This window comes from Pteronotus mesoamericanus, unplaced genomic scaffold (assembly GCF_021234165.1).
Source record: "Pteronotus mesoamericanus isolate MK-2021 breed Mesoamerican mustached bat unplaced genomic scaffold, CSHL_Meso_final contig_163, whole genome shotgun sequence".
Taxonomy (NCBI): Eukaryota; Metazoa; Chordata; class Mammalia; order Chiroptera; family Mormoopidae; genus Pteronotus; species Pteronotus mesoamericanus.
The window spans coordinates 1,589,674-1,609,600 of record NW_026555064.1 but is presented as its reverse complement, the minus strand read 5'-3'; the positions used below and the strand labels follow the sequence as shown (position 1 = coordinate 1,609,600).

Genomic DNA, 19,927 nt, shown 5'->3' with positions numbered 1-19,927 from the left:
AAGTCATATAAACCATCTATCATTTTCCATCCTGTTTAATTGCACACAGTCCCCCAAATCACACCCCGCCCCTGGCCCAGTCCACAAAGACCAATTTCTGAGCAAATAAAGGAGATTTTTCCTCTCTTAGATCCAGTTACCTAGATTCATACCCCTTCACCACAATACCGAGGGAATGCAGGCCACACAAAAGGAGTTGCTACATTGCTGTTTTCTTGTCCTTTGAATTGTGTCTTGGTATGTTTTCTAATGTGTTTCCATGTTGAAGAACTTTTAGGCTTGTAAGCCCCTTGCAGGAAGAGACTCAGTCTATTCTGATTGACTTGGAAAAAATACTGACTTGTATTAAAAGACCTGCTATTGTTTTGCATTTTTCCACTAACTTTAGGACCCATTAATAAGTCATTTACCCCCTTCACCTTATCCCCCGCCCCCGCCTTCTAAAAGGGTACCCTACACTTAATGTAAAAACTACTAAGGAGTTACTTATTTCTTTTCGCTATGAAATTTATGAACTCATTTTTTCAAGTAGTGTGGGAGGTAGAGAACTGGGTTTTGTTTGTTTTTCTTCTATGATCTGTTCACGCACACACTCCTGGATAAGGAGGTGCCCTGCAGTCCTAGCAAATGGGCTCGGCTGGGGTCCTTTCAGGGGGAGTTGGTGATCCCAGTGTTGTGGTTGCCCCAACTGGCTCATGTTTTGGTTATAGTTTTCTTTTTAAAATTAAGATTGCAATATGTTGTGGTTTTTTTTTGGAAAAAGGAAGACATGAACATTTAAACTTCTCTTCTTGAGAAAAATGAGCTGCTTCCAGGGCAGTTTGGAGGCACTGGAACTCCCCCTTGTGGGAGTCCAAAGTATGTTCTACAGCAAATGAAACAATGTAGTGGCTTATTTTTGTTTTGTTTCTAGCTAATAAAAGAATCTTACTTAAAATGGTACATTATAAATTCATCCATCCAGAAATTTTTCAAGTATGACAAAGTATTAGGATTTACATCACATCAGATACTATGCGAATAGGATTTTTCTGTTTTTTAAAAAACTCATTCATTATTTATTTTTAGAGAGAGGAGAAAGGAGGGAGACAGGAAGAGAAACATCAGTGTGTGGTTGCCTCTCGCGTGCCCCCTACTGGGGACCTGGCCAGTAACCCAAGCATACGCCTTGACTGGGAATCAAACTGGCGACCCTTTGGTTCACAGGCCAGCCCTCAATCTACTGAGCCACACCAACCAGGCCTGCAAATAGGATTTTTAATGATGTTCCAAATCATAACTTCGAACTTCTAACATTATTTCAGTACTTGAAAAACTATTTTAGGGAAGAGAATTGCCTTGCCAGGTTAAGATCTATAGTTAAATTGTTGTAGATTATAAAAGCCCAACTTAATTATAAATGTATTTGTTGAAAGTGTATTGATAGGAGTTTTTCTTTAAACTTTCACTGAAAAATTTAGATCAGAAGCTCATGCCAAATATCAGATTTTGATACACTTTTACTTTTATAGCCAGTGCTTACTATTTTTAGTTTCTTTCCCTTGTCAAGCAAGCAGGTAGCCATGTGCCCACTTTTCTTTATTCACCAGCTGTATATGGAGTACCAGTTAAGTGGTAGGCACCGTGATAAACCATCAGACAAGGTGCTTACAGTCTGCTGGGGAAGACAGGCCTTGAACAAGGCATGGCATTATGATGAGGAGTGTTAAGGAAGGTCCGGTGAAAGGTGCTGTGGGTGTGGGTAATGGCATGTACCCCACTGCGGTGTCAGGAGAAGTCTCCCTGAGTGGTGTGCAAGCTGGGACAGGGCGGCTGAATTGGGTTTAGTTAGGTGGAGGGGACGGTGGGTCGGAAATGTGGGCTCAAAGCAAAGGCTAATTTAGAGGTTGAAGGCAAAACACAGCAGAAAGTCGACCGGTGAGGCAGGAGCATAAACAAGGAGGTAGGGACTAGGCAGGTGTCTGAGTTTTGTAGCTACACTGAAGGGTATGGGACTTGGGCCAAGAAGGGAGTCTTTGAAGGGTTTTAAGCAGATAGTGGCTTGACCTGATTTACATATTTGTAAACTCATCTTTTTCCCCCCCCTTATTTATTGCATTTATTGGGTTGACATTAGTTAATAAAATTACATAGGTTTTTCAACGGTGCAATTCTATAATCATCATCAGTTTGTATTGTGCGTTCACCACACCAAGTCAAGTCTCCTTCTATCACCATTTGTCCCCCTCTCCCCTCTTCTATAAACTCACTCTTGATGCGACGTGGGCAGTGGCGTGGAGAAGGCAGAGGCGGACACAGCGACGCTAGGGGAAGGTTGGCGCAGCAGCCCGCCTGCCTCTGTCTTTCCTTCCCACTAGGGCAAGGGGCCCACCAGCTTTCCTGTAAAGGCCCAGAGAGTAGTTATTTCTCCCTCCTTGGCAGACCATAGACCTCTGTTGCAAGTCTCAACTCTGCCATCGTAGCATGAAAGCAGCCATAGACAGTGCACAAAGAATGGGCACGGCTGTGTTCCAAGGAAACTTTATTAGCAAGAGCAGGCAGTGGGCTGGACGTGGCCCACAGGCATGAAGATCAGCACATGGATTCAGGGGCTGCTGTGAAGGTACAATCAGTAGGAGTTGGTTTGGGGTTTGTTTCAGGAGGGTAACTGAGAAGGTGAAGCTGGTTTTCAGGTTTCTGGCTTCAGTAAGGACATGAATAATGGTGCTCAGAGGAGGCGCAGAGCAAGGCTCGCGGCCTCGGCTTGTATGAGGGAGGGTTCAGGAGGATGCCCTGTGCTTGGTTGGATGTACGGGTGTGCAGAGAGGCCTGAGCTGGAGAAACAAAGCTCAGCTTGTCCTAGAGCCTCCCTGCCCGCCACCGCTCACCCCGGGAGAGAGTGAAGAGGGCAGAAGACAGAATGCAGAATAATGTCAGCATCTGATGCCCCCAGGACGAAGAGCCAAAGACGAAAGAGAAAAGCCAGAAGGACAAATGGTTAATGGTGTTACTGGGGGAGAAGGGTTGGGCGAAAAGGGAAATTTCTCTTGGATTGGGATATGGAGGTCGTTTGTAACTTTGGTGAAAGCAGTTCAGAGAAGTGGTGGGCTTTTAAAAAATGTTTGTCTTTGATAGTGGGATTTGTTCCCAGAAAGACAAATTCAAAAATCTCTTTCTTCTTTAAGGTGTTCTGTTTTGTTCATAAGTGCTGGTTTTCGGTTTAAGTCTAGCTAATACTAGCAATTACTGTACTTTTTAAAAAGAGCTGTTGGTGAATGTTTGGTCCCATTTACAAGCTTGGTTAAACTTCTTAAATATTTTTACTGCATTTTAAAATATAATCTATTTTATTTTTTTCTCTAATTGTGTGAATGACGATTACAGTAGTTAAAATGGGGTTTTGTATCATGTACTTTGGTAATTCTTATAAACCTAACAAATTAAATATAATTAGGGTTATTCTACTTCTTACTAAATCTTCCTGGAGTAAATAGACACTTGCCCCAAATGAAGTCAGCCGAGGATCTGAGGAATCCTGTCTTACCTTGCGGACATTTTCTGGTATTCTGGTGGTGGCTGCCAAGCTGAGTGCCTTTTGGTAATAACAACACCAGGCACATCAAACTCAGCAGAGGAGGCAGGCTCACAGCCAGGCCCTTTGGAATCACAAGCTGCAGCACCTGACTGCTCTGTGCACTCAGAGCCTGCGGACCCTGCCCTCCTACCCAAATGGCTCAAAGCCTAGATGGGACTTTGCATTTCCTGCTTCAAGATAAGTCAGTATCTTCTCATGTGGCTGTTAAGATCTTTGAACTTGATGAAATTCTGTATTCTTTTGTATACTTTTGTTCCTTCCATTCATAACTCTTCCACATATTAAAAATATGACACACAACCGTATTACAATCATAGTAGGGGACTTGCACATTCTATTGGCATCCAACAGTGGCCTTAAGGGACACATTAGATGAGATGGATTTTATTGATATTTTTATAGCATTGCACCCAAAGCAACAGGGTATGTATTCTTTTCAAGTGCACATGGGATCAGTGTTACTTAAGCCAACGTTAATAGCCAAGACACGCAAGTGTCCTAAGTGTCCATCAATAGACAAGTGGATAAAGAAGTCCGGGTACATATATATGACGGAATATTACTCGGCCATAAAAAAAGAATGAAATCTTACCATTTGCAATAGCATGGATGGACCTACAGGGGATTACCCTGCATGAAATGAGTCAGATAGACAACAACAAAAGCCATATGATTTCACTTATATGTGGACTCTAAAGGGTACAATAAAATCAATAGATAAAACAGAACAGTCTTACAGAACAGAACAGATGGTTGCCAGATGGGAAGGGTAGGTGGGGGGGCTGTATGCAAAAGGTAAGGAGATTGAGAAGTACAAATTGGTCACGGGGGTGTAAAGCACAGCATAGGGAAGAGAGTCAATAATATTGTAACAACTCTGCATGGTGCCAGGTGGGTGCTGGAAAGATCGAGGGGAACACTGTGTAAAGTATATGGTTGTCCAACCACTCTGCTGCACACCTGAAACTAGACAAAATAATACTGAATGGAAACTGTAACTGAAAAGGAAAATGATAGCCACTTGAATTTTGGACATCTCTTAGGTTTTGTCCTAGCTTTTCAAGTCATTCTGTGATGGAAGGCAGACGTCAGAACAGTTCATCGGCTTCTACTGGGTGCACCTACTGTAAAACAGAAGTAGGCTCCTGTGTTGAAACAAAGTGATCAAGAAGTATGAGATGCCAAGCTACAGTGTTCCTGTGTATATTTAGAACATATTTATTTGGTTATTGCCATAGTCAGAATTTTCAGGTTGCTCAAGGGGAGAGCTTATGATTTCCATTAGAATGTGAACTTAGTGACTGAACAGATTTTTCTGTTTTATTCACCGTTGTATTTCCAGTAGGTAGGATAACACCCAACATTTAGCAGATACTGAAATATTTGTTGAATGAGTAAAGTAGTTTCTGAATAAATGATAGCTTGTCTTCTCTTAATGCTATATTGTGCCTTTTGCTTTCTTTTAAGTCATTTTTCTCCTTTTTTTCTTGTTTTAGGCAGAAACCACTAATACTAGCCTCTTACAGGTGCAACTGGAATGCAGTTTACATAATAAAGTGTGTCAGCGATTAAAGGTAAAAGGGAAAGTTTAGTGTTTTCTTTCTGCCTTTCTTCCTGTCACTTTGCTTAGACATTAAAAAGAAAGCAGCGCATTCTATTCTCAGAAGTATACATGTACCTGAAGTGCTCTTTATCCCTAAAATTTAAGATCACAAAGTTCAGATAATTTTTTGAGTTTTTCTTTTTCTTTTCCTCCATCCCTCCCACCTCAGAGTTGTTATCTGGAATCAGATGATGTTTTACGGCTACAAATGAGCATAATTGTAACAATGGAAAACTCCTCGAAAGAATTTGAACAAAACACACAAGATTTGCTAGATCATCTTTCTATTATATACGTAGCTATGGATAAATCTGAGACCTCAGGTAAGATGGAATATTTGAAAGTTTTGATGGTAATGTATTATCATCATAATGCATCATCACTCTGTAGCACTTACTCGTGGATTGTATCATTGCAGTCCAACCCAAAAGAGCCTCCACTTTCATTGTTAAGAGATTGTAACAGCAACTCATTCTCAATCTGTAGTGCTTGTAAATTTTTGGAGTAAATTAAGAGGCAAATGCAAACTACTCTGAGTTCCCTTGGGAATTCCTTGGCATTCTGGAGATAGTAAACAAATTGATTGGGCACGACGATCTAATGTAAATATTCACAAAGTATTTGAAGTCTTACATCTTGTCCCAGTTTTACTGGTTTGCGGAAGCTCAGCTGACCAAATCCTCCTGTTTTGTGTTTTTTTTAGATAGTTGATGGGATACTGGTTGTTCCTGGATGCCTGACAAGTTAGAGTCGTATAAATTTCCGTGTTCATTCTGTGAATTTTATTTTTGAAAATGTCTGTCCTACTTACCAGAAATAACCTAGTTCATCAATTTAAGTGTCTAAGCACTTTTGTTGGAGACACATATTGTGTGATCATGACATTTATAATGTAGGATTTGCTGTTATCCATTGGTTGTCGAGACTGTTCCGGTGTGTGCACGCACACACGTACCTATTCAGAGAAAGAAATGGCACCAGAATCTAGTTTTATATTGGCAGTGTTAATTGTTGACCAAACATCATTTACATTCCGGTCCTCAGAATTGAGTATAGTAATAATAGTTCAGCAGGAGAGCTTTCCTGTCCCCAGGCCCCTACCTTTTGGTGCTTCTCAGAGCGGCCAGATGGGCACCACTGTAGAGAAGACACCTGTTCCCCAGGGAGCGCTTCTGTTGGTGAGGGTTAGAAGAAAGGCTGTGTTTGGAGATCCCAGGGTTTTACCTTCCCCAAGTGTGGTTGTCCAAATAATGAAACCAGGGGCTGTCTACTCAGCGGGAGAGCATAGCCTTATGGGAAGCTGTCCAGGTGACACTCAGAGTTGCAGTGGTCTGACCCTAACCTTGGGACTCCTCTGCTGGTAGTTCTTTATCATTAGAGAGCCCCTGCTGGTAGGTCAGTCTTTTCTGTGAGGATCCTTTTTCTTGTGATTTAAAAGAATACCCTGCGGAAAATAGCTCCCAGTTTCAACTGCCGTGTTGAAAAACGAGTTACATTTTTTAGAGAAAAATGTGTAATGTGTGAGAATGAGATGGCTTTTGTTTTAATCGCATCCCTCTGATTCTTTTGGACAGATGATTCGGCCGTAAATATGTATATATTACATTCAGGAAACAGCCTTATATGGATACAGGTAATGGTAAATGCCTACATCAAGTAAACGTTAAACTGACAAGTGTGTGTTTCGTTGCAGAACATGAGGGTTTTTCAGGGACAGACACGGAAGCACTTTGTCTCGATGCCCTTTAGCTTTCGTGTAAACCCATTTCCCCTGCTGGCTCCCGCGTCGGGGTAAAGGTTGTCAGCGCCCCGTTCCCAGTGTTGTAGCCACATCTGCTGAGCAGTTGCTCTATGAGCGCCAGTCTGAGCGTCTTCGTCACTTTAACAGCGTTGAGTCAAATGAGACAAATAGGTGCCCAGACGAGAGTGGTGATGTGGATTGTTTTGTTGTTACAGGATGTCCGTCATTTCTCACAGAGAGGTGCGCTGTCTCTGCAGTTCGAACCAGTCCTCCTACCATCTTCTACAACAAACTTTACGAAAATCGCCTCTTTTACTTGCAAAGGTACAGAGTGTTAAAATATTGGAGGTTGTCTATTTATTTCTGTAACTGCTGGCAGTTCTTTCTGTGAAATGGCTTGCAATCACAGGTTAGGCAGGGCTCCAAGGAAGGGACTGGGCTTCGCCATTGTAAGGGCAGGTAGGATGGAGGAAGTGGTTGTTGGTGCCACTTGTATTCTGGATTTTGAGTGGGAAGCATAACTCAGTGGGTGATATGAAAGACCAGAATGTAAATGTGTTTGGAGGTACTCCCTTCACGGGCAGAGAGGTTGTGTGACCCCAGTTTTGATTCTTCATGGAGAATGTGGTGCCGAAGATCCACTGAGTGTAAACCCACTCCTGCCTTTTGGTTCTTTTCTTGCAGTTAAGATTCCTGTAAAGAAATGCAAATGGATTTTAAACATGAAAACATGTCACTTCTATTGAAAGAAAATTTCAATGAAAGCCACAAGGGAGATGTAATTTATTACTTAGATTGATAAAAATGAAAAAGATTGTCAGTATCCTCTGTTGATAATGATTAAGAGAAAGAACTATTCATGTTTTTGACAGGAATATAAATTGATACAGGTTTTTTTTGGAGGACAATTGGCAATCTGTGAAAATTTAAAATGCCCATATGTGCTTTTCTATTCCGAATTCTACTTCTAGGAACTTATCTACAGATACACATTTATTCAAAACTTTACCTACAGAAATGCGCACTGTGTGCAACAACAACATGTACGTCCATTGAGAGGAGACTGATTCTGTTGTAGCTCATCTACAGGGCATGCCCCACAGCTATTACAAAGCATACGCCGACGTGTCACGCAGGCAGTGTGTGTGCATTTGGGTCTTTTTAAGGGTATCCATGTACTTGCTTATGAAATAGAGAAACTGGAAAAGTGTTCAAGAATCCATTAGCATCTGTTCCTCTGAGATAATTGGGAAGGCAGGAGGGAAAGGTAGATTTTCACACTTCCTGTTCATGTTAGAATTTTTTTTTTAATCATACATAATAGCTTAAAAAAAAGTTGGGTGTTAGTATTAAGAATTCAGTACCAGTGATCAGAGAGTTGCGATGAAACCAGTTCAGTACAGTGATTCAGTACCTTGAGCTGGTGACCTAGCTCAAGGACAGCTTGTTGTTTTGACAAAGCAGTGGTGTTTGCAGCGGACCCCCACCTTGACTAAGGAGCTCCTTCTTGTCATTGAGGTGGTATTTCTGTCCTGCTCCTGCCTCCACATGCTCCCCTCTCCCACCCAGCTGAGCTCCATTCATCACTTCTGTCATCTCTGGCAGACCTAAGGGCTTTCCTCTTACTTATGGTGAATGCGGAGCTTTGGAAAATAAAAGCCACAAAGCATTGACCCTTTTTCCCTCAAAGAAGAAGTGAGAGGTTGGTTTATAAAAATGGGGCGGGGTGGCAGACACCCTGGCTTAGATCGTTGGCAGCAAGCCAGTAAATATAGTGTTTGAGAAAGGATTTTACCATTTATATCTGATGCATGATTTTAATGGAGACAGAGAGTGAAATAATAAGTTATAAATAACATATCTTGTTCTTGTTTAGGCATAGCAAAGGAAAAGATACTGATATTGACATTTATTTCTTTACACCTCAAAACAGCTACATTGTGTGACGGTGGAATGAAAGAAGTCGTGAAGAAAACAAAAAATACTCCAACACTAAAAGCCTGCCTCTCCTCTCTGGTGGTTCCAGGGTAGGTTAATTCCACTTTCCCTGAAATTGTATTGGGGCGGGGGGTGTGTGTGTGTGTGTTTAGAAATGATTGGAAAGTATAACTAAGACCTGTCTGATTCTCTGGGCCTGCCTTCCATGCATTAACGCTGCTGCCATTCAGGGAAAGGGTTGTTTGCAGAATGGGAAAGGGGAAGCGGAATGATTTGGTTCATGAAATAGGTTTTGGGCCAGGCATCCAGGTGTGGGAGAACTGACACTCATGGCGTGTTTCTCGGTTATACTTGGGTCTTGGTTCCATCTCTGTGACCTGTCCGGGTTCTGGCCCTGTCGTTTCCACCCTGGCCTTCAGCGATGTGCTTGTGGGAAGGAAGGTTGGGAAGGTGATCTGTACGGCTCTGACATGTCACGATGCTACCCTTCTTCCAATTAGATGCTCATTCAAGTGCCGATGGTTCTTATGCTCAGGGCTGATGCCGCACATGCTGTGTTCACAGGTATTTTAGAATGGACTCGTCTGCAGCCCAGTTCCACCTCGAGACCCATGAGAACACATCAGGAGTGTGGACAGTGTGGTGCCTCAACCATTTTGACCGTAGTGTTGTATTAAATGATGTCTTTGTTCCCAAGGAGGCCAAGCACCTTTTGAAGGTATTTTTATCCAAGTTTTAGCCTGTTTTAAGCTTTGTTTATGGTAAGATACTATGAAATTAATTTACAAAAGTTAATATTTACTCACCAATTTTAAAGCAAGTAGTTTTAATGTTTTCAGAATTATTTTTAGGATATCCCTGTCTTTATTAAACTCTTATTCAAGGAACTCAAAAGGATCCAAGATATATCTTTTAGAGATACTTGCTGTTACCATTATTAAAAAATTTTATAATATATAATTTATACTGAAAGAGTTATATTTAGTAAACGTAAGCCTGGTTCATGATAAAAGAGTTGGTTTTTATAAAATTACCACCTACGAAAATGACATGATTACTTTTGTGAAATTTATAAGTAGTTGCATATTAAATATTATTTGAAGCCTATCACTTACATACACATATTTCAATTTTTGACCTGGAAATAATTGAGTAAAATTATGTTCTCAAAGTATAGAAGAACTTAAGTATCATACTTTATAATGATTTTAATCATAGTTAATATTAGGAAAGTAATTTCTCTTGCTTTTTTTTATTTTTATTTTTTAGATTCTGAATTTCACTGGCCCTTTATTTCTACCTCCAGGCTGTTGGAATATATTTTCTTTGAAACTTGCTGTTAAAGACATTTCCATAAATCTATTCACCAATGTATTTTTGACTACAAACATAGGTGCCATTTTTGCAATACCTCTACAGATTTACTCTGCACCAACCAAGGTATTGTTTACAAAACTATATATGTATTATAATTTTTATTGTAATTACTGTTTCATGTTATTAACTTACAGTGCTTGGGTTTTATTGACTAAGTTAGGCTCATGTTCTTTAAGGCTCTCTTTAAGGATGTTACCAAGCCAGTCATAGATGGTGAATTGTTAAATGTAGAAATCTCTATGTTTCATAAAGTAATTTGAGGTTCTTGAATGGAATAAAGCATCACAAATAGATCAATTTCATTTTCATTTATTTCCGGAAAGTGTGCTTGCTATAGAAAACGCAGCTCTTAGCACACACTTAAAATGACGTGAAATAAATGAGATGGTTAAATGCTTATGTAGACTTCTGGTAAGTGACTCTCAGTTGCTCATAATCCTTGATATTCTTTAGTGGACCAAGTCTAAAGTCTGAAAGGGTTCACAATTAAGAAAATGCTTTCTAAAATTTGGGTAAATGATATTTAATTTAGATCTATCTTAAACATGTCTCATTTTTTTCTTAATGTTTCTTTCTTTTCATTTAGTTGCTGTTATTGCTTCTTTTTGATCCAAGCTGTTCTGTATAACACTGGGTTCTAATTTTTCACTATGAGACATTCATGCAACCATCTTTATGATTTTTCTCACTTATTAGCATTGGTGTTTCATAGCTAGAAATGCCTCATGTTTAGTTAGTATCCTCAAGATAAAACCTCTGAAAATGAAACAAAGTGTTAGGTTAATTTTTGTATGTGCATATTTAGATCAGGAAAGGTCATAGAAATTTTCTTTTTTTAATCAAGAGATCTTTATAAGGAGAGTGACTGTGGGAGGGAGCAGGCAGGTGTCAGGTGTGTGTTGTAGCAAGTGAGTGCTTTCCTCACCTGGAGGAAAAAGGACATTAATTTGAATGTCCTGAGTAGCTTAAGAGTTACCATAGGTCAGCCTACTGTTTCTCAGAGGATTTGAGTACAGTTTTTTAGAAAAACCTAAGAATATCCTGACACTAATTTCATCTTTAATTCAGAAGGCAGCTTGGTGTCTTTGGGGCCCAAAGGTTGTCACTGTGGATATTGATTATTGAACAGAATCCACTGTAGGGATCCTCCCTGTGAGAGACAGTTCAGAGCTCTCATTCAAGGATAAAGGGAGCCAAGACATCACTTTCTAGTTGTTTAGCTTGTGTTGAAATGGAAGTTCACAGAGGTGGAGGCCAACGTCTGCTTTGCATTTGAGTGCATTAGGATTTTTATGTTTAGTGCTGTGTTTTAAGTTATTCATATATTACTTTTCAATCTAGGAAGGGAGTCTGGGTTTTGAAGTGATAGCACATTGTGGCATGCATTATTTCATGGGAAAATCAAAAGCAGGTAAGTATTTTGCCCTGAGGCTTTCTGTAGAACTCTAGTTGGGGGTTGGATGGGAAGTAGTGAGGAAAATTAGCATCTGTAGATGGGATAATTAGTCCTGTGAACATAATTCCATAATATTCTGTTCTTAAAGAGCATGGCCCTTAACAGACTGACACGAAATTGTTAAGAATCCTCCAAAAACATGCTTAAGTCCTTGTGTAAACAATGCCCCCTTAAGTATCTTGTACTTTGGAAGGGTTTTTTCCCAGACACATTATTTGATCATCCTTGGCTGATCAGCCTTGCCACCAGGAAAAACTGGAAGATTAAAAAAGGGTTGACAAAAAGTTATTAAAAATAACTTGGACTTGGCATTTGAAGACTTCAGTTATAGGAGCGTAAACATCTTACAGGGGTGCTGGTTGTCGTGTGAGACGGAGGCCACAATGTTGACGTAGAAGCTGTTTCCTGTTTTGTTCCTGCCTTTTGATTTATTAAAATATTAAATCTAAGGAGAGTATCATAGTACAGAGGTTTCTTTGGGGAGATTCCACCTTCCACACCCTGGTGTGCTCTTTAGCAAAGACAAGACAGCACAGCAGATGGAGAGGGCCAGCGGAACAGGAGACCCGTTTATAAATGTAAATGTCACCTTCTCTAGGCTGCGCCCTGGGCCTTGACCCTCTTTTGAGGGTTTAGCCATCAGCACTCTGCATAGTAGCTCAAAGGACTTCGAAGATGAGCAGCATTTATGGGGAAGCAGTTTAGCCTTTGAGATTTAAAGCTTTTAAAAATGTCCCAAGTGTAATTTTAACTTCTTGCAGGCTGCATCATGAGCCATGTGTCTTTTCTGTTACTGCCTTTACATAATTCAATTTAGTTTTGTTTTACACATGTTTGTTTGAGTTGATATATCATTTGCCATGGAGGTAAGGGGGCTTTTAGTAAAGCAGCCGGAAGGGAAGAGGGCGTACATGCACTCTGTAGTCCTCACAGGTTGAGAAATGTAGCAGTCAGCCTTGGCAGTGTTTACTGATGGAACTGTGCTTTCTGTAAATGTAAATGTTAAATCTGATCTGCCTTTTAGAAAATCCTCATTGGGAAGGCAGCCTTCCTCTGGATCGGTCTACTTGGGATGTGGATTTCGAACTTGCAAATAAATTGCATGAAAGATGGAAGAAACTTAAAAATGGCGATGGTTGCAAGTAGGTCTCTCCTTTCCTTCCATTCAGCATTAAGGAGACACAGTTACATACAACTTTGTTGAAATTGCAGTACTGAATTTTGAGTAATTGATATTTCTCTCTAGCTGTTTATTTATATAAACCTCAAATCTCAGAAAAGTTGAAAGGATAGTGCAGTGAATACTCAAATATTGCATTTGGATTCGCCAGTTCTTCATACCTTTATTTGCTTTATTTCTCTCTGTATGTCTGTATCTGTGTGTGTGTGTGTGTGTGTGTGTGTGTGTGTGTGTACTTCACTCTCAATACTTCAATCTTCAACTCTTTACTAGGAAACACTTTATTTCCTAAGGTGAATATTCTGGTACATATAACTACAGTACCATTATGTACCCAACAAATTCAACATTGATCCAGTTATACTATCTAATATTCAGTCTATACTCTGGTTTCCCTAGTTCACCAAAAAAATCTTCATTATAGCTGTCTTTTTTCCTTTTTTACAATTTAGGACCTATTCAGGGATTGTGCATTGCATTTTGTTGTCTTGTTTCCTTAATTTTCTTTCAAACAGTGCCTCCACCTTTCTTCATCTTGCATTATGGTCTCATTTTAAAGAGTCCTAGCTAGTTGTTTTACTGAATGTTCAACATTTGGATTTTTTTAAAGATTGATTTGAGTTTATGTTCATTAGACATTTTAGGGAAGAGTACTTAGTACTTGATTGGTCCTGCGTCCTTATCATTGCATCACCTCCGGAGGAACATAAATGTCAATTTTTCCCATATTGACATTACTGAGTCATTTGACTCTCCATTGTCTGTGTGATAGCTCTTTCTCCATTGTAGATATATTTTTCCTTTTGTAGTTAATAGGTATGGGTATGATAACTTGAGATCACATAAATTTCCTATTCTGTAAGAATGTTTCACCCATAATTTTAGCATCCATTGATAATCCTTGTCCTAATTTTAGCATCCATTGATAATCCCTGTTAGATAGACGGCTACAATATGGTGATGTTTCTAATTGTTTTCTTTATTTTCACATTTTTATTGAGCATCACTATGGATTCTTTGGTCATTACCACCATTACCATCATTTTTTACGCTAATTTGACCCAGATTTGGCTGATGGGAGCCCCTTCACACTAACTTGTGGGTCCCTTTGACATGTTCCCATCATTTCTTGAGCACATTTTTGCTTTCTAGTAACATAGGATATTCCAAAATCATCTTGTACTTTCTCTTTCCCATACCCAGAATAAGCCTTCTTTTCCAAGAGCCATTGGTCCTTTGAGTGGGAATGATAGATCAATGATGAAAATCATTGATTTCCTCTTTTTTCATGTGTGTCAAAATTGGTTTTCATAATAATTTTTTTCTTCATGAATTGCACAGGAGGAATCTTTTAGGAATGACTCGGTTTGCCCCCTTGAAGAAATCCAAGGAGTCAGAAGCCTTTGTTTCCTTTCTGCCTCGTTTGCTTGCAGAGCCGCGCCTTGTGTTAAACTTCAGCGCAACTGCCCTTAGGAACAGCGTGGTGAGGATCCTGTGTCTTTTTTTGTCAATGACACCCCATCTCTTGGGTTTTAAGTTACCAGAATCTTTACACCTTGAGAATACTGTTTCAGAACCACAATTAATTTAAATTCACTTTAAATGATACACATATGCCATTTAGTGCTTAGTAGGGAGGTATCAGAAGAACAAAATAAGGAATAAAACTCTAAACAGACTGAAAGCACACAGAACACATACATTTTATGAAGTTTGTGTCCAGTTTAAAATCTTTTCAGTTAAGAAAGTAGTCAGCTGCAAACAACAGAACATTTTGACAAACACTGGCGCGAAGAGGAGTTGGCTTGTTTCCTAACGAGAAGCTCACAGGAGAGGAGTCTAGGGCTGGTGAAACGGCTCTCTGATGCTGTCAGAAACCCAGGCCTTTCCTGTCTGTTCACGCTCATGGCCTCAGTGTGTTGATTTCTGTCCCTGACGGGGGTGGCAGCAAGAAGGGCCAAGGAAAAGCGGTGACACCGGCAGACTCCCATGTATGTCTCAGAAGCCTCATCGCCGAAGACGTATCTCGCAGAGGATCTGAGGAATACTTTGCACGTCAGCAGGCACTCATTGGATTGCTTAGGGATGACATTCTAAGAGTACTCTAAAATTTTTTTTCGAGTTTTGAAGTAATTTTAATGTAGAGAAAAGTTTCAAGAATAATACCGAAAACATCCAGTTGTCCTTCACAAAGACTCAATTTTTAACGTTTGCCACACTTGCTTTATCATTCCCTCTCTCTGTCCACACACGCACATATTTTTATGAGCCATTGAGTGAATGTCAGACATTATGACTCCTTACCTCTGGTTACTTCCTATAAATGTCCTAAGAACAGGATCATCTTATATACCCGAGTATACTTATCAAAATTAGAACATGCAACATTAATTGTAATAATGTTCTCTAATCTGCTGTCTGTATGCAAATTTTTCCAGTTATCCCACTGATACACCCTCCCTGGGTACAGGATCCGATTCGGGATCTTGCATTGTGTGGTCAAGTCTTTTTTGTCCTTTAATCTTCAGCCTTTCTCTGTCTTTCACAACGTAGGCATTTTTGAAGCACGCAGGCCACTTACCTTCCGGAATGTCCCTCAATTTGATCTGTGCGACAGCTCCTCATGCTTAGGTTCAGGGGAGGCAGGTTTTTTACAGGAATGCTGCAGGAGTGATGCTGTGTCCTTCCCAAGGCGTTGATTTTCCTTTCCTGTTTCCAGGTGCAGTACTTTGTGGTGAAGAATCCTTCCTCTTTGCCAGTCTCTGTGCAGCTGCTTCCTATCTCCTTGTATCCGAAACCTGAGGCTGCCGTGCATCTGCTCAACAAATGGTAAAGCACCAGTCAGTGAAGACTTTCTGATGGGCTGTCTGGGAAACACCATTCAGACTCAAACTATTTAAAGTCCTTCTGTGTTTCGCCTGGACCCTCTGTGGATGTGTGCAGTATTTACCCATGCACCTTGGGTACCCAGCCTCTTCACACGTGTAACGTGTTGGAAATTACCAGTCCTGTTATATGGCATCTTCAGGGTGACTAAGTCAAGTCCAGTTCCCAACAGAATATTCATTTCTTGATCAGGGAACCTTTACAGTCATGATTTTTCACACGATCTTAACATTTAGAATCTGAATCACAATGATTGCTACACACACATAAGAAACGAGTTCAGTGTTTTCGTATATTTTAATCTAGGGCTGTTGAACAAGCAAAGATGGTGATACTATTCATGTCTGTTTTATCTTATTTTCGCACCATCACAGTTTTGCATAGAATGGTTCCTCCTTTTGACTCAGTAGGGTCTCCCCTTATCCTAGGGCTGTTCAGCTTCAGCACTGCTGACGTTTCTGACCAGACGATTCTCTCTTGGGGGAAGGGGTGGTTCTGTGCTTCCAAGGCTGTTCAGCAGCATCTTTGACTTTTACCCAGTAGATGCCAGTAGAACCTCGTCAGCTGTGACAACCAAAAATTTTTCTAGATATTGCCAAATGTTCACTGGACATTAAACTGGGCGATGAAATGACCCTTGGTTGAGAGTCACTTCCTATTGGGCTCTGTAGCTATGAACCATTTGGAAAAAACAAAGTACTTCACATTTTGAGCTTCTGTCACCATATGCTGCTTTACATTCCCAGCTCGTGCTGCCAAAGTCATTTTGTGAGCACTTCCAATATGCCAGGTATAGTGCAGGGGCTGGGACAGAGTTGTTTATGCGCAAATACATTTGCTCATGTATATAAAAATATATATGTGCAGACATGTTTTATTCTTGATTGGTGATCTGAATGCTATTTTGAACCTTTTTTTTTTCTTCTTTATAGGTTTGGCACCGATATGCAGATGATTAATTTCACAACTGGAGAATTCCAGCTCACCAAAGTTTGCCCTTACCGGGTAGGATGTCGTGTTTAAACAGAAAAAAGAATGGCTTACAAACTAGACACATAGCATAGGGGCCTCACTGACTTATGTTTCAAGAATTTTATGTAATATATGTGGCTTTCTTATTTTTATATTCCAGGCATTACATATACATAGCAGATTTTTCCAATTAACCAATACAGCAGGAGCTCACGGTTCATGTTCCCCTGCAAATCATTTTAATTTGATGATTTAGATTCATGTAAGTGAAGAAATAACAATTGAATCAGGGCTGTGTAGAAAACCACAAAATATGAGACTCTGGAATTTCTAATTCTCTTAAGATTCCTTGGCCCCCATCAAATGCTTTTTAGGGCCAGATAAGATATTAAAAAATACATTAAAAAAAATCTTCTCTTACAGAACTGGCTTCATGTTCTTAGCAAGTCACCCAATTTCTGTGATAGTCACCTCATCTATGAAAAAGGATTTCTCTGAAATCCTCAAGCCTCTGGGCACTCATGAGGTCGTGTGTAAATACTTAGGAGTTGGAATAAACATGTCATGCGGCGAGGATGTGGTTTGACTGGGGGCTTGGCAGCCTCGTTCTTTAGTTTTTATTTTGTAGTTCTGTGGCTCTTTGTATATAGCTGAGTTTTTTCCTCACAGACACTCTGTGTGTGTGTGCGTCCATTCAAAAGCGGAGCCTCTGTTAAAAACACACACACATGAACATATAAACACATGCATGTGTATAACTATGTTTCTCACACACACGTTTAACTGCCTCGGGTGTTTCTTTCTTTCTCCTCACTTAATCCCCCAAAGATATACTGTTAGCTCTAGATTAACTTGAATAACAGAAAGAGGGAGACCACAGATAACCTCCAACTAAGTTGAAAAGAAACCAATCGAAGCAAGCTTTTAAGTGGATTTTTAATAGAGACTGACTTACAATAGGACACACACCAACAGTAGACCTTCCTTTCTCTTTGCAAGCGGCCCAGGCTGCGTGGTCTTGCTTTTGTTAGTGCGCCTGTCCTGCTCCATCCCAGGCAGGCTCCCAGAGCTCTTTGAGGTACGTTAGTCCAAACACTAAGACATAACTTGTCCCACCAGAATTGAATGAGAGGTAATTTGAAATTCCAAAAATAATGCCTATTTCTTTTACATAGGAGTGTTCTATTCAGATTTGAACAAATGGTATAACTCATTGGAGAGAAGTTTTTAAATCTCTCAGGGAAGATTTCCCCCCAAAATAGACACCTTTTGTGATAAAGGAAATTATTGCCATTGTGAATTTATTACATTGATAAAAAGAAGAGTCTGTGTCTATGCCTTGGAGACACTTCAAAATTTAACTTAAAATTCTTATTAGAACACTTTGTCATGTAAAGAAATGGTCCTATATTTTCATTGTGTTGCTTTGCTCTTGGAAATGTAGGAGCTTTGGTTACGAGCACATGGAATTGGACATTCAGGGTTTTGAGTCCAGGCTCTACCGTGTTCTTGCTCTGTGACCCTGGGACAATTATTTAACCTCTCTGAGCCTCATCTGTCGCACTCATAATAATGTTTAATGAGCCAGTAAGACTTATGGAGTACTCAGCATTTTATATAGCTTACTACATTTCAGTGCCTGGCATTTAAGTACCATTTAATAAGTGGTGCTGTTATTATTATAGTTTTAATACTAAAAATCAGATTTTTAGCTGATATTCATATTGTACATATATAGCAGGGTATTTCCCTTCATGATGTTTATAATTCTATAATGAAACTGAATCCAATATCTTCACTATTTTTTCTTTTAGATAGCATGGGAAATGCTAGCAACAATTGAAGGATAAGACTAATTAAAAAACGAAAGAGATAAACAAAAGAAATACTACCATACAGATTATCATATAATTACCATGTAATTATAGCTCTAAAAAAAAAAATCAGTAAACTGTTTTTAGTGAGAAAGAGCCTAAAGAAAAACCCCATGGAAAGAGGGAAAATGATAAAGAGTGAAATCTTGAATATTAAATTTTGGCTACAAGATTTATTTAGAGAAAGATAGAAATCAGAAAGAGGTTATAAATACATGAAGATCTTTCTCTTGAATGGAGAGTCTATACATTGTATAATAAAGATGGTTTCTCCATAAGCTTAAATTAAATATTAAGGAGAGTTTGGGATTGCGCAGCAGATGGGTGGTTGTTAGGGTCCCTGTAGTGTTGAAGTTTGGGTCTAAGCGCTGTTTTCCACTCCAGGCGTCTTGGCGTGGAAGGCTTCTGGCCCCAACTGCCATCCAAGCCAGGGAGCAAATCCCCTTTCCAGTGCCCATGTAGGTTGTCCCGCAGCCTCCGCCTGTACCTCTCAGCTGCAGCTTGGGAACTGTTGATCGGTGCGAACTCTCAGAATAAACAAGTTCAACAGGTTGATTAGGGTGGTCCCATCTGGAAATTAAAATAAAAGCAATCATATTCGTACTCTAAAATGCACGTAATAAAGACAGAAGCTTGCTCTACAGGAATTGTTGAATTGCACTTACTAAATTTGCAGGGTGTGCATGCGGAGGAATCCAGGTTTGGCAGCCTCCACTTCCGTTTGCAGCCTTTGGAAATGAAAAGGGTCGGTGTAGTTTTCACGCCAGCTGACTACGGAAAAGTTACCTCACTCATACTAATCCGGTAGGTGTGGCCTTGTCCTGGAGTCTGTTTCTTTCTCACTGACTCATCTGTCTAAATTTTTTCTCTCAAGAATCCATTGCCTCTTTAGTCAAGAATTGACACTTGCACCTTAGGCCTTCAGTGAGGAAGCTGTGTTGCATGGTAACAAGAGGTAGCGGTTGATAAGAGAGGCAGTGTGAGGCTCCATACTTAATCTCTGCCTCAGTTTCCTCCTTTGTACAATAGGGAGTGTGTGCCCCATATCCAAGAGCCAAAGCACATTTCACTCAGCATCTCATCTGCTGTAGTTACAGAGGGCAGAGCACATACACAAATATACCCAAATACACACGCATACATGCATTTACTTCTCTGCCTTAGCTCAGAAAAATAATTAAAACATGGCTGTATAAATTTCATTCCACAATGTTTGGATGGACACCACTCCCGTATCTGTCTGTCTTGCTTCTGGAATTCTCTGTAGCCCCAGAAGACAATGGAAAAAGTGCCTACTTGAGCCCATTGGCTCTTTTTGCTTCTTTT

General features: G+C 40.0%; 1 protein-coding gene across 3 annotated transcripts in view; it reads left to right on the top strand.

The window, feature by feature from the left end:
- TMEM131L (transmembrane 131 like) overlaps positions 1-19,927 on the top strand; it is a 137,716-nt gene that overhangs the window by 86,649 nt on the left and 31,140 nt on the right. For all 3 annotated transcript variants that reach the window (XM_054562356.1, XM_054562349.1, XM_054562343.1), the window contains exons 8-20: positions 5,071-5,148; positions 5,347-5,500; positions 6,752-6,810; positions 7,134-7,242; positions 8,852-8,945; positions 9,421-9,574; positions 10,126-10,296; positions 11,575-11,644; positions 12,714-12,831; positions 14,211-14,352; positions 15,589-15,698; positions 16,688-16,760; positions 19,278-19,405. In XM_054562356.1, coding sequence (XP_054418331.1) covers positions 5,071-5,148; positions 5,347-5,500; positions 6,752-6,810; positions 7,134-7,242; positions 8,852-8,945; positions 9,421-9,574; positions 10,126-10,296; positions 11,575-11,644; positions 12,714-12,831; positions 14,211-14,352; positions 15,589-15,698; positions 16,688-16,760; positions 19,278-19,405 — 1,460 coding nt within the window. The remainder of the gene's footprint in view (positions 1-5,070; positions 5,149-5,346; positions 5,501-6,751; positions 6,811-7,133; positions 7,243-8,851; positions 8,946-9,420; positions 9,575-10,125; positions 10,297-11,574; positions 11,645-12,713; positions 12,832-14,210; positions 14,353-15,588; positions 15,699-16,687; positions 16,761-19,277; positions 19,406-19,927) is intronic.